Source organism: Thunnus maccoyii, chromosome 6 (genome assembly GCF_910596095.1).
Source record: "Thunnus maccoyii chromosome 6, fThuMac1.1, whole genome shotgun sequence".
Taxonomy (NCBI): Eukaryota; Metazoa; Chordata; class Actinopteri; order Scombriformes; family Scombridae; genus Thunnus; species Thunnus maccoyii.
The window spans coordinates 15,827,116-15,842,245 of NC_056538.1; the positions used below are offsets into that span (position 1 = coordinate 15,827,116).

General features: G+C 43.6%; 1 protein-coding gene across 2 annotated transcripts in view; it reads left to right on the forward strand.

Annotated features, from left to right (window-relative positions):
- The first annotated feature begins 430 nt into the window (after window positions 1–430).
- The window catches only part of LOC121898463 (rho guanine nucleotide exchange factor 17-like), a 73,772-nt gene continuing 59,072 nt past the window's right edge, over window positions 431–15,130 (forward strand). The window contains exons 1-2 of one of the 2 annotated variants that reach the window (XM_042413551.1): window positions 431–719; window positions 845–6,301. In XM_042413551.1, the coding sequence (XP_042269485.1) occupies window positions 947–6,301 (5,355 nt within the window). In that variant the 5' untranslated portion in view covers window positions 431–719; window positions 845–946. Of the gene's footprint in view, window positions 6,302–15,130 lie in introns of both variants that reach the window. The other variant, XM_042413550.1, reaches the window with a different exon arrangement.

Sequence of the window (15,130 nt, forward strand, 5' to 3'; positions counted from 1 at the left end):
CACTCTCTGAATGCTGACACTCTAATTCAGCAACACCATCATGTCAACACACTGTGGTGATAAAGATGCTGCAGAATAAACCAAAATAGTGTGAGGCAAGAGGATAAAATCAAACTGAAGCCTTTTTGGGTTTCTATGTGAGAAAAAGATAAATATAACTGTAAGAATTCAGCTGCATCTGTGGAGATCAAATCTTTCCTACTGATATATTTTTTAACTATTACAAAAATGCTGCAGGTACAAAGTTTTGCTGGAAAATGTGTGGTTTTGCGTCTAAAACTCCTCACAGAGCTGCTGTCTTTTTCGTACGGGAAAGGGCTATAATTACACCCAGTTTGACCACAGTATCTGTCTTCTCCTATCAAAAAAGAAAAAGCTTTTCCTCTCAATCCCCTAGGGAGCTATGACAGCCCCTATACCCCCAGTCCCGCCCACCCCCCTCTGCCCTATCTCAGGCATTAACATGCAAAAAAAACAACATAAGTCACGGAAAACCAAATCGTGCCAAAATAAGGAATCCACAAACAGTTTGGGAATTAACGGTGACTGATGCGTCGGGCCCGTGCAGGCGTGCTGACCTGGCGATGGGCAGAAGTTTGGCAACAGGAGGGGACAACAATGGAAAAGTTGTGTTTGTGAACAGGTTGGGAACGTTTTGGCCAAAAAGAAAAACTTGTGGCGCTTTCTTTGCGCGGATGCGTTTCGTGGATCGACAGCATGTAAGTTTTGATAACAGAGGAGCACTCACCTACTTACTATAACACGTTAATGCCTAATCTTTACTGTTTGAGGCTTTGCCAACAAATTAAAAAAAAGAGTGATTCTTGGGTTTTCATGCCTTTAGGCTGCGAAGGGGGGGAAATGGACCACAATTCAAAAAGGTGCTTGGATCTGTGATACCCGTGAGGTTAAAAATGTGTGTGCATGAAATCTAACAAAGAAAGACATGGCAGAAAGAGAGAAGAAGAATGCGAATCGCAGCGTCTCTTTCAGAAAGTTGGGGTCTTGGAGCAACAGGAGTGAAGACCAACAACACAAATCAGAGGATTTGGAGGCAGCTGGCGTCGCCCTTCCCCCGGAGCCCAGCAAAGCAGAACAGCCCTTGGCGACGCGTAATGTCAGTGTGTCAAGAAAAGTTTCCAAAATCTCTGCCACCACCACCACCACCACCACCACCACCGCCGGCCTCCCAACCGCAGATTCAAAGAGAGGCTCCTCCACTCCTCTCTCCTCTATTTCTCCATCCATCCGCCAGCTCACTGAGAAGTTTAGCAGCAGCAGCAGCAGCAGTAACAACAACAACAGCAGCGGTGGCTCCGACAGGACGCATAGAGCCTCGCCGGGAGACGGTGCACCAGTGACGCGGGGGAGCAGCACTCTTCCCCGGGCCAGAAGCTCCAGGAGAGAAGGGTCGCCTTCTCGTAAATCATTTCATGAGGACAGCGGTGGTGGATATTTCCAGGATAGTAATACTACTACTGCAGAGTCTCTCACGGACAAAGTGCAAAAGTTTCACTCTGGCACTGACTCTGTGTCCGGGTCCGACTCGGAGAAGAGAAGTGAAAGGCGGATTTTTGCACAGTTAGCCGACAGCAGCAACTCTGGTAAGAGAGATTACTCGCAGATCAATGCATGTACCTCTGATCCCAAAAAGACTTTGACTACAGATGAGGAAGAGGATGTTACTAGTAGAGGGGTTCCTCCGCCCTGTAAATCTCACAGAAGTTATATCTCCCCACACCACAGTGACTTTGTTCCCCCGCACTCTGACAAGTGGCCCAGCGTTACCAAAATTAGACAAATTTTTGATGAGAGACAAAGCAAAGCTACACAGCAGCACAAGACTGACACTTATGAGAATTTAAAACAGGTCGGAAGAGGTCATCCAGACCAGCTCAGCCCCTGTGAGAGTGCCCCTCTGTCGGATAGAAGTGACAAGCTTGCACCTTGCAGCTCTGTTACTGAAGCCAGAAACCTTCCTTTGCAGGAGAGATGCATAGTTGGAGCACAAAGCAGAGAAAGTGGTACTGCTAAAGAGACATTTTATTATGGTATGGACTTTAATTCCAAAGCTGACCACCAGCAGTACTCAAATGATGAGGAGGCAGACACAGAGTCACTCAGTTTGAGTAACAACAAAGTTTCTGGCAGAAATACTTTTCAAAGCAGCAGTAGCATTCAAAGTTGTACTCGGGGTAGTCACTACCATAGGATTAACTCATCTCCATACAGATCTCACTGTCCCAGCACTGAGGCAGAGGCTGCCTGTAAGACCCCCAGGACGACAGGGTTGACATCTGACCCCAACCCTGACCTTCAGCCCCCTGCTACTTCTTCTTTGAGCAGTTCGTTGAGCCTAGACACCTCCTCCTGCTCCTCCTCTCTTCAGCAGCCGACAGTGAGGGAGAGAAGGGATAGACAGGGGGTCGGGCTGCCCAGGGATAGTTTACATTCCTCACATAGCTCCTCTAGAGTGCAGGCCCCCACCTCCTCCTCCCCCTTCTCTGCTCCAGCTCCAGATAAAGCCATTACCTCCTCCTCCTCTACTGTAGCTCCCTCCACTGAGCTAAGAGCCCCGGCAAGAGTTGCCTCTTCCGTCAGTTCCCGATGGAGGTTTAGCTCTGGAGACGAAGAGGAGGAGCACATCAGGAGAAGAAGAGGAGGTGGAGGAGGGGGTTGGAGTGTTCCCTCTGGCCCTGCTTCTTCCATCTCCTACAGAGGAGGAGAGAGGGGTGTCACAGAGCGAGGAGGCAGTTATTTATCACGCAGTAAAAATGGCTGGTGGGGTGCTAAGGGCATTGGCAGGTCTTCAGGCAGTGAGGAGGACAGTCCTGGTTATTTAGGGCCCCCCAGTCGAGAGGCAGTGCGCCGCCGCTCGCTAAGAAAGAAGAAGAAGGTCAGTGGTGTTGCTCTAGCAACAGGCCGTGATGATTACGATGATCATGATGGCGAATCAGAAGACAGTGACAGTGATACGGCCTTGACCATGGAGCACTTAGACAGGCACCACCAGCAGAACACGGGAGGAGAATTTGTAGGTACAGCATCTCGGAGCCATTCAGCAAGAGAACCCAGCAGTCATAGAGCCAGGGTGCAGCAATGGGAGCGCATCTCCTCACCTGTGGCGTCCACGACACTTCCTGGTGTATCACGTGTGTCAAAAGTTAACATCCCCCCTTTTGTTTCCAGTCCTGGTGGTTCCCGTTGTAGCAGCCGATACTCCAGCACTGAGACACTGAAGGAGGAGGACCAGACTGGCTGTGGCAACCGTTCAGCAAATGTGTTTTTCAACACTAGCGGAGCGGGAGGCAGCACCGGCAGAAATGCATCCTCGTCCATGCTGAGTAAAACATACCATGGTAATTTTACCATGTACCGCTCCCCTAGCTTTGGTCATGGAGACAACTTCTCCCGTAACCCTGTGCGGGTGCGCCCCAGGATTGTTCCCGCAGTTACTTCCTCCTCCAGTGTACTTCCCAGAGAAGGAGGAGTATCTGCAGGCGTTAGGGGTGGTGACACCATGGCATTAAGGAGGACAACAGGTGGGCAGAGGGTAGATGATAAAGATAAGAATCGGATATCCATGTCCAACCCTGATATCACATCAGAAACAATGACACTCTTGAGCTTCCTAAAATCTGACCTGTCAGAGCTCAGGGTGCGGAAAACAAGTGAGGGGGACAGATCCGGGGCTGTGGAGGGGTCATCAGTGTACAGGATGGGCTCACGGAGTCATGGTGGGACCCTCCTGCCTTCTGGTCGACGTCCGTCACTGAAAGACTTGACTGCCACACTGCGGCGTGCAAAATCCTTCACTTATTCAGACAAACCCACAACAGCTGTGAGGTGTTACTTAACAGCTGGCCCCACCAAGAGAAGTTCCTCTGAGCAACAGCTTGACTTGGATGGAGAGAGGGATGGAGGGAGGGTGTCTGTGTCAGACAGGGAAGTAGAAAGTGATGGAGGTGACTCTAGGGTCAGAAGAGGACAAAGGGTGAGGGGTTATGGCTATGATGATGATGAGGTGATGCCAACTCCACTACAGGAGAGGTATGTGCAGGAAGCCAGGCAGGTTATTCGAGATATCTGCCAGATGAGCACTAGAGAAGATGATGATGATGATGTTGATATAAGGAGAACTGTGGATGACTTGGAGAATGAATGTTTCCAGGTCAAGAAAACAAATGAGGAGAGGGAGAAAGCAGGAGTGAGAGTTAAGGATGAGGTAAAGACAGATCAAGAGGCTGAGTTTAAGAACACAAAGGATAGGGATAAACATGAGAAGGAGAGAGAGAACAGAGAGAGGGAGAGGAGCGAGAGGGATGGACAAAGTATGCAGCTGGAGAAGCTAAACAGCAGGGGCACAGAGTACAGGGAGAACGCAAAGAGGCAGAGCAGAGAGACTGAGAGAGCCTTACTGAAGGGTGACTCGGAGGAAAGCATGTTCTACGACCGCTCTGTGGATGAACTTTCAGGCCATGAGTCTAGCTTAACAGATGAAGGGATTGTGACAGAGCCAGAGACTGGCCCCAGTGACCCCTCCGAAAGGTCCTTTTTGGGGTCAGCAGGGGTTAATTTGGGGTCACGAATTGCTAGGGATGTGCTAGGGCAGCCTGTCACCGTATGGAAGCAATCGGCTCTCCATGAGGTGGAAGGGTTTAAGCAGGAAAGAGAGGAGATGACAGAGAACAGCATGAGTTGTACAAATCGTCTGAATGAAGCCAGCGTACCTCCCTCCTTGCCTCACGCTGCCTGTATGGCTGAGAGTGACAGCATTATCATGGACTTGAGTACCACCGCTGGTATGAACAATGTCAACACTACCAATGAGGAGATCAACACCAACAATGCTGTGTCTCAGGGGTCAACTGGCACTGCAGGAGGAGCTGAAGCCCCTGCGACCCCCAGTGCTATCCGTCGAAGGCGCAAGTTCTCTCCCTCTGGTAATAACAACACAGGCTCTGATTCCAGTAATGGCAGTAATGCAGAGTCAACAATGGCAGCTGTTGGAAATGGGGAGTCTACAGTCTACCGCTCTCTCAGTGACCCCATGCCTCAGCGGCGGTGTTCTGTAGCAGAGGAAGGGAACAACAATTTTTCCTCTGTGGACAGCAACTTGTTAGGATCTCTATCTGTCAAAGGAGGAGGAGGAGGTGCCCCAGAGTCCTCTGCTGTGGCCACCTTGTCAGAATACAAAGGTAGTGTGGCCAGTGACTTGTCAGTATACAGTGATGGTGGACTCCGTGATGATGCTGTTAGTGACTACAGTGGGGTGATCAGGAGCATTGTAGCTGAGCCAGGTGCAATGGACAGACTGATGACTGATGACCATGGCAACGGCAAAGCTCCCAAGAAGAAATCATTCAGTGACCCCAGTCGCCGTAGTGATGCCCCTTTACTTTCCCAGAATGACCCTCAGTTTAAAGGTCAGTCCGGCAGCGCTGAGCCAATCAGTGAGCTGGATCAGCTTGGCCAGATCCCACCTTCCAGCAGTGAACCAATCCTGAGCGAGCAGAGAGAGGAACTTTGGAAGGTGGAAAGTCAGCCGAAACATGCATTGCCGACACAGCCAGATCACTATCACTATGGAAACAGCAATACTAAAGTCAAGAAGCCTCGCTCCAAATCAGAATGCACCCCTAACTCTGATAATCATGATGATGATGATGTAATAGACCAAGGTGGAGAACAGAAAGACGAAGAGGTGAACAAGTTTAACTTTGACCTTAAGCTCGCTGAGGTTCTGTCCCCCAGAATGGTTCGTCGACCCTCCAGAAAGCGTCCAAATAGGTTGGCTCAGTTTTCCCCTCTTGAGGACCCATTTGAACCCCCAGAACCAGGTTCAGACAAGCAAGGGGATCACAGGGTGTCAACTGACCTCACACCTCCTCTTCCTCCTCTCCAATCCCCATCCAAACCCAAACCCAGATCCAAGCATGTCCGCCATGCCAGCGAACCTGCCACCTTTATACCCATCTCCCCACCTCCACAACTACAGCCACTGAAGGAAGGAGACTGCCTCGCGATCCAACCCTCAGCAGATCCTCCATGTAAGACTCCAGCAGACGAGGCCCCATCTCTAGAGGATGTGACTCAGAAATATATTCTGGAACGGAGCGCCCTTGAGAGAGACACTGAGGGCCCAGGGCCTCTGCCAGGTACCAGGGATGGAACTGAGGGTTCAGTGTTGGAGGGACCCAGCGAGACTGGCACCAGTGGAATTACAGAAGCTGGGCCTCAAAAGAAGGGTACAGAGGATATTCCATCAACGCCTATCCCGCAGAGGACCAAGCCTAGAGTGGTGAGTTCATATTTTTTCTGTTTCTGTTCTTTTAGTCATTTTAAAAATGGTTTTCAAAGCCATGTATGCTAGTCCAAAGCTCTGCTGGTCAGTTCAATACTCTATTGCTGCATCATGTCTATGATTTCTGATGACTTGGTGTTAATTGGATTGAACTTTTATGTGTAGTCTGTCATTGATGGGTAACACAAAGAAGTACTGAAGATATTGTAGTATTAACACCACACACAGTACTACACGCATTTTGAATTTGGTTGGTGTGGAGTTGAAAGGATGTTGCTCTCAAGGTGAAGTTTAGAGTCAAAGCTTTTCCCTCATGTATTAGTGGGAGACAGTGAAAGAATGGTTTTATTACGAAAGGGTCGTTTTACAAAAGGTTTTAAATCTGGTTTCTATTTGAGGAGGAGAGAATGAGTTGTAACTTTACTGTCTTTATTCAGATGTCACATTATGGTGAAACTGGCTTTTTGTTATCATGATGGAAGATGGATAGGGTTTGAGGTAAGCTACAAGTTGTCCTAAATAGCCTTTAATGTAGTCTTGTACAGTTGGCTCGTTCCTTTGGTTTCATTCCTACATCCAAAAGTGCACATGTGCGTCTGTGCTTTTACGAAGTGCTGTGAATCAGAACTCATATAGTTATTTTTCAGAGTGCATTTGCGAGTGCGACTACAGTACAGAAGCCATTAAAGTCTGAGCAGTGTTAAACAAACATCAGAGGATGTTATTAGTTTGATTAAACAAATCTCAGACAAAGGGCATTAAGGAGTGGACCAAGGCCCGCTGCGTGTGTGTTTCTGTTTCCATTTATTTGTTTCATCCAATATCGATTGTCTTGGTGCCAGAGTTATAGAGTCATAGAGAGTGGATGTAATAAACAGTTCACCCAAACACAGATAGGGTGAGAGTGTGTCAATGTGTCTGTGTTACCGAAGCTACAGCAGTGTCTAAACATTAGGATACTGTTTTTCACTTATTATATTACAGCCATTCAAAAGGCTAACTAATTGGACTGAATGATATAACCAAAAATCAATATCAGCTAATTAAACAGAACAATAAATTGACAGTAAATTAATGTATTTTTTAACTGTCACCAGCATTTTATGACTTAATCTTAAACTGAAACTTGTGTTATAGCCCATTGTGAGGTTTAACATGTATAATACCGGAGATCTGACAGAGCCAAAGTCAAAGTTATTAGACAGTCATTGATGTGGCTCTGAACAGGCATGGAGAAAGTAAAAACAACACAGGGATTACCATTCTCACTGAGTTCAGGACAGAAGGTTGTAGACACAACATCCAGGGCTTTGCTTTCACAACATCATAACTATTTTTTTTAATTGCAGTTACCATTTTGCAGCCCTGGAATCACTCAGTTTTGGTCGGGAGGCCAAATGGTGCCTGTGGTTGCTTGTGATTTGTCACTGTGTGTAGTTCAGTAATCTGGACCATATTGTTTTTATTTGTTAAAAATTATCCCACTACAAAAATTTACTCATTTCTCTCAACTTTGAAGTTCTCTCACAAAGCTGCTCTGCTGACTTTTGATGGTATTTACCTATATTGCTCTGGCCTTCAGTAGTTGTCGATTGTTTCAGTCCCTTGTCCATTCATTGTCTTTTGTTGTTGCTATAGTGACAGTAGCAGTAGCTGGCGAGTGACCTCACCAGGCAGGAAATAGGTTTAGGGAAACGGGAAGTTGTTGTGGTTACTGAAGTGTTTGATGATATCCAGCACCACCGGCTGGCGTGTGCGAAAGTGCGCTTCATTGTGTGTAGTGTGTTTTTGTGACTAGCCTACATATGTATGTTTGTGTGTGTGAGTGTGTGTGTGTGTGTGTGTGTGTGTGTATTATAAACTGGTTTCCTCTTTCTTTTTCTTTCTGTGAGTGTGTGTGTGTGTGTGTGTGTGTGTGTGTATGCGCATATTGTTTGTCTGGAATATATCAATGCCTTGTTTCTATATTTGGAGCCCAGAGTTTTGCCAACATGCTGTGTTTAGAGCACTGCCCTGCAGCTCTGGTGCACCGTGACAGTGTGTGTGATTTGGACTGAATGTAACAATAACTGTGCCAGGCCAAAATGGGGCACAGACAAGTTCTGAGAAGGGAGAAAGAAAGGAAGAAAGAAGGCGAAAGAGGGAGAAAAGGAGTTTTTCCTTTTCTGGAGAGTGGAGTGTGGCAGGCACTGCACCCATAGTGCATTGCCTGCTGTCTCACACCAAAATGTGTCATTAATTTCACTTTTTTCTATATTTCTGATGTGCTTTCTTCTCTTTTTTCCCTTTTCTCATCTCCATCAGTCCCTCATTCCTCATCCAGATGTGTCGGTTATAGTCTGTAGTGTGCAAGCATGTTGCATTTTCTCTGTCTTTTTTATAACAAATTCTCCAACATGTCGTCTTATTCTTCTTTTTTGCTGTCTCTCTCCTCTCTCTGTGTCTCTGGAACATTGCAGTGAAGTGAGGTCATAACGTTTGTCTTGGTGTAAGGCAGACGAAGCCAAATATCAGGTAGAGAGAAAGAAAGACGAAGACAAAAAAAGACGAGAGCTGGAAGGAACGACTTGCTGGCTGAAAAAAAGTTGCGGGATTAAAATAGAACTGAGAGAGAGCTGAAGAATGAAACAGTGACGGAGGGAGGGGGAGGTGATGGGAGAGGATGGTAGAAAAAGGCTAGTTTTGTACTTGAACCAGAGGTGGGTCATCTGTACTAAATTAGTATGTGCATACATTTTGATATATTGCTTTGTTGTGAATTACTGAAGTATCCAAAACCATAGATACAGATTTACAACAACATACTGATGTAGGTAACAAACGGTCTCAGTTTGTTACCTACATCAGTATGTTGTTTGTTTTTCATTTAGACATGGAAACTTTGATCTCAGGCATCTATATATGAGAATATTGTCAGAATATGATTATATGGAGACACAGTAATTGTTAATACAACATTATTGCACTAATTTGAACAGAAAATCAGTGAAAGAAAAAGAGCACTATTGGCTTTATTCAGCTTTCTGTGCACTTTTCATGAGTGTATTCTCAAGTTCTCAATGAACACATCTCAGGTACAGAACAGCTCTTCCTTCACAGCAGCTGAACTGACAGGTTCAAAGTGATAGTAATGTAACGTATTACTGAAAACAACAGTTGTTTGTTGAAAGAAGTTACTGTTTTGTTTTTTCCACTTGATGGATTACGATTCCTCTTGAATAATTGTGTGTGCACTTCCTCTGTTTAAGTAGTTTTCACTTTAGCAGGCAGCAGGAATGCAGCCCATCTTCCCTTCTCCTGTTGCATAACAGTCTTCTCAACTCCCCAAAAGAACTGAAGACTGCCAGAGATTCATGTGTGTCATGCATTAGTGGCTGTATTGGGTAATGTTCAAAGTTTCAATATTGATACCATAAAAACATGTTTGATATTTCACTTTGTTTTTTCTGTCTTAACACAAACATTTGTACAAGAACTTTGCTTCAATAAAACAGTCTAAAATTAGTAACACTATGAGTTAAATCAGGAAATATCTGATGAAGGAATAAGTAAACAAGACTAAGAATGTGACGAAGCATTTGATGCCAACTTTAAGTACTTGTACTTTGTGTTTTGGACACATTTGGACAGTTGGTGCTCACAAGGATTTCCATCCCTATTAATATGTGTACTTCTTGTATAACCCTGGCATAAACAAAGGACAGCTTGGTGTCCTGCAAAGTTCTCAAATTGACTTACAGTCATACTAACAAATTTCTCAAAACAGCTTGACTCATCTTACACTAATGGTGATGTATTGCCTTTCATCCTATTGATGAGGCCAGTACAGGTATAAAGAAGATGCTGGTTGCAGTGTTAATGGGTGAAAGAGCAACGAAAGGAGAAAGCCAAAAGAGAAGAAAGACACACATGCTCCACTCTGCATGGATTAGGTCTAAAAGCACAGTGTTTATAGCTTTAGATTTATGACTGACTTTGTTTTATCAGGCCACCCACATGGAATCAAATACTTTCCCTCTGCCTATTATTTTTTCTTTCACTCCCCTGTTGCAATTCCCACTCTTCCCCAAATGTAGTTGTGCTGTAAAGGAATAGTAAAGGTACCAGTTTGCTGTTGACTCATAGGTTTAACTTGAAATTATGATAAAGAGGGAAAAGGCAAAAATAGGCTTTAGTTATTCTAATGGTATATTTGATACATTATTGGAAACTCTGTAGAGAGAAAAAATGGATTTGCAACTCTGTGTTACCACAGATTGTGTGGGAGTTTGTGAATAAATGTTTGGATGTTTTAAAGGGTCAGTCGACAATTCTAAGGCAGCAACTTTGAACAGAAAAACACATACATCTTTGTACAGCTTGTAATTTTCAAGCAGGTTTAACTTCTGGCCACATCTCAGTCAGCGATGTCACAGCAGGATTTATCATCAGCGTCAAGGGCGAGGTGGTTTTGTGACATCACTGTTTGGGGTGTGGCTACAGGGGCAATAGAGTTGCGAAGTGGGAGGGGCTATTCTGGGTGCCCTTGGTACTGGAAATAAAAGTTCCATTCATTTTTCCCATTGACAACATTATGTTACTCACAGTTAGAGCACTTCTACGGCTTCGATTGGCATGAATTCCTCACAGTTAAATCAGTACAAAAGAAAAAGAACAACTGTATTTGGAAATATCTGGTTCTACAACCCCCAAGGTGCATTTTGGCAATAAATATCTAAACACCAAGCTTAAAATTCTGTGACGTGCGCTGCTAACAGTGGGTGAATGCTAAAGATTACGATGATGAGAAAACTGAAAACACAAACTCAATTCACTTTTAAATTTTGGTTAAATTGTGTTTTAATTCACCAACTGTAGCATTGTGTTTTGTTCTCAACTGCAACAACATAGACTGGCCTCCTCTCCATAGCAATGGCGCCGAGGCTCATGGGTATTATAGTATTTTGAGCCATCCAACATGCCAAAATGACAAGACATGATTTCTCAGAAACAAAGGTGAAATGATTAAAACTCATGGCCATAACTTAAACCACATTATCCAGTAGAGTCCCATGTTTCTATGTTAAGTAACACTGAGGATATCTTTGAAAGAAAAACTTGAAATGGGACCACAGAATGGGGATAAAACACTTCCGAAACCAGCTGCCTCTCCCACTTTGCATCTGTTTATACTATACTTAAACAAATCCAATTGATATCAATGCAGCAACCATTTTCAGCCATAAATGGCTGTTATTTCATGAGTTGGTTGTTAAGGATGAAATGTCAATGATTGTTGAGAAGTAATTGATTCAGCAGTAAATAAAGTGATATCACATAGGTCGGCATGTACAGAAAAGAAAAGTAGAGGCTAGATATTCTGAACACAAAGTAATCAAAAGCAGCTTTCACCGTAAATGATAAATCTGCCAAATATATCATGCATGTTAAATTGAATATATTTTCTTTCAAAATGCGCCAGTTTATCCTGATTGTGGTATTTACATGAGGCGTTTACAGTCTGATTAGGCCATTATTCTCATTATTAGTGGAAAAAAGGTCATAGAAATTCTGTCCAGCACAACTAATATAGTAGTTCTGTGATGCAATCAAGAACACTGCGGTAGAAAATTTTACCCTCAAACCAGTAAACATCCTGTTCCTTTGAAAGCAGACTTTAAAGTGAAAGGTCACTATACACACACACATACAGGATACCGTGTGGGTGCGAGGGATTCTTTTTAACATATAAAGGTCAACACAGGTTTAGTGAAGTCCAAAAAGTGAAGGATGCTGAGAGAGGTAAAAGGGAAAGAGAGATAAAAGGATGAGGATGTGGTTTGTTCTTCGTTTATGTCTCCAGCAGATGAGAGGGAAGAGGTGGGATGAATCAGAAGATCAAAAGGTCGCAGTGCAGATACCTGTGGGGTTGGTGACATACAGGCAGTCTCTAATGATAGACATTTTGAGTTTACTTATGCTGGTGGAGGTGGAAAAAGTGTTGTAACTGCGCCTTAGGAGGATTGATCACTGTACTGAGATACTGACATGACCATGTTGTGGTTCTGTTTAGAGAAAGTGATGGCGTCTATGTAGATTTGACTGATTTAGTAGATTTAATATAACATGCAGTTCACTTAAAAGAAATAACAGAAATAACTGAGGGGCTAAACTGGATCCTTAATGTTTGCTGTGGTTTCTGTTCCTATGTAGTTAAGGTCCCAAGAGAGCAGAGAACTATGGAGCAAGAATGTCCCCTACCTCCGGCCATCCTGTCCCCTTTTCATTATATTAACTTACATTCATTTCCTGAAAACTTATACTAACCCTAACCCTAACCCTAACCTTAACCTTAATATCACTCTAAACTTACCTTAACTTTAAACCAAGTCTTCACCCTAAAATTAATGATTTACATTGAGGGGACTTGCTTTTTGTCCACATAAGGGAGGCGAGTTCCCACAACACGAGGAATACCTGGTCCACACACACACACACAAACACACAAACTTGTCTGCCTGACGCTCTCATGCACACAGCCTGGTGTGTTTCTTTTGGAACAGGCACAACAAAAATGTTTTTTTGTTCCACTGAGTAAGATTGAATGGGGAGGGGGGTGATTTAATGAAGGACATATTTAGTTTAAAAGGGAGCTGATTTTAGAAATACTGCTGTAATTTTAAAGGTAACTAACTTTAGACAAATGTGTGTTCGGACATCAAAGTCCACTATCATGTTTCTTCTGATCTAAATATATTACCAAGACAAGCACAAGAATGTACAGCAGCCTGTTAGCTTAGCATGGCATAAAAACTGGAAACAGGAGGAAACAGTTCTCTGTCCAAAGGTATCAAAATCTGCCTACCAGCACCTCTGAAGGTGTATTCAGACAGGACGTGAATGCCAGTCTCTGACTGGACTCACCAGAGACTTCAGTTCTTTCTGTTATTTCCATCCAGTCTCCTTTTTCCTCTAGTCTCTAAACATTTATGAAGTAAGATATGCACGTGAATTTCGCTCAAGTTGAAACATTTTCAACTCACACAGACAGGTATATAAACGCAGTAAAACTCTTTAATTAGCACAGTGTATCTATTTTCTTTGTTTAATCCACACCAAAATGTCAAACTATGCTTGTAACTTTCCTCAGTCCTGTTTTCTACTTTTTAGCAGCCCTACATATCACAGCATCTTGACTTCATACTGAAATTCTTAGAGAAATTTACAATGTAGTACAAAGTCATAAAGTTGTGATATGTAGCACAACATGCTAGAAAAACAGTGTTAACAGAATCGCATTCTTGTACATGCTGTTAAGGACTGTTGTTAAGCTAATGGGAGAAATGATCTGGACTGGGCAGCGCAGCAGCTGCAGGACGCTGCTGGGGAGGCTGGAGAGAGAAGCAACCAGAGAAACAACCAGGAGAGTTAGCTCGTTTGTCATTGTTGCTAATGATATCAGACTGATTAACCAGCAGCCATAAAGTTCTTGTTAACTAACAAACAAGATGACCAACAGTCACAAATGGACGTTATGACATGAATACTACATCTCCATGATAGAAAGAGGAAGACGTCAGACAATGTGAGTCAGATACAGCTTCTCTCTCTGTCTCTTTGGTCGCTAATTTCATCTCTGATGGTTAAATGTCTCTCTGTGTAGCTTTTTTGTGTTTTTTATCTCCTTAACGAGAATGCAGCAGAGATCATATAATGTGTTGTGGGTAGTTTGCTTGTTGAAGTTACAGTGAGCTGTCTGGACTCACTCATTCATTCATTTTTAATTGAGAGGTTGTTCAGTCACCTGTTGATGTGTGATTAGTGAATGAGTACAGGAGGTCTGGCTGCTTGCTTCTGACAGTTTCTTTAGTTTGTTTTAAGCTGAGCTGTATATTGAGTAATAAGCTTAAGGTAACTAGAATAACAAGTGTTAACTAGTGGTGTAACGGATTGTAGTTGATCCATGATCCGTATGGATCACCCCCCCTCAATCTTTCTTGTATTCAGCACTGATCTGAACCTGTATCACATTATAAGCTACTTAATATATTTCTGTATACTAAGAAAATAAATAGGAAACACTTGTGAATCATGTGATATCTTGTCTGTTTTTGATGAGAACATAAATTTGTTGTCACAATAGAACAATACTATAAATTTGAATTTCACTTTATTGGTAAAATGACACATTTGAACCACTCCATGGCTAAAATGAGCACTTCTTTGTTTAGAGACATTATGTATATGCTAAATGTCTTTAAAGAAGCAGCCTTTTCACCACTCAAGCAAATTGTTTTATTGGCATACAAAATTGCCCCCCACCCCTCCGATTTCATCAGGTGGGACAATGATATAGTTTGATGCAGTTTGTTGTAAGATTCCATGTTGGTTTTCCTCCTGTCCTCCCCAATTTTTTGAGTCACCAGCCGCCACTGTAATGTATCTATGAGAGCTTGTGAGCATTTTTGAAAAAAGAAATACATGTAAACCCGACTGACGTGTAGGGTCACTGCAAACAAATCACAACATGAGGCTCCATCTGGTTTCTCACAGCGAGGAAAAAACATCTGTGGGAAAACCGTTCTGGATGTCCTTGCCCCTTGCTTGGTGACAGTTGCAATATGCTTTGAAAATCTTTAACTTTCCCTTTTAAGGATAGTCCCTTGATTTTTTTTTTTTCATGTACTCCAGCTCACCAGTGGAAAGTCATGACTGTTAAGACCTGAACAGTGGCTATTCGGGTTCTTGTTCTTTGTTCTTTTCCTCTTTGTTATCCTCATTTCTGTCTGTCCCAGTAGCTTTCCTCCTGACTCTCTCCTCTCAGTCTGTGTGGATCCACCCAGTGTA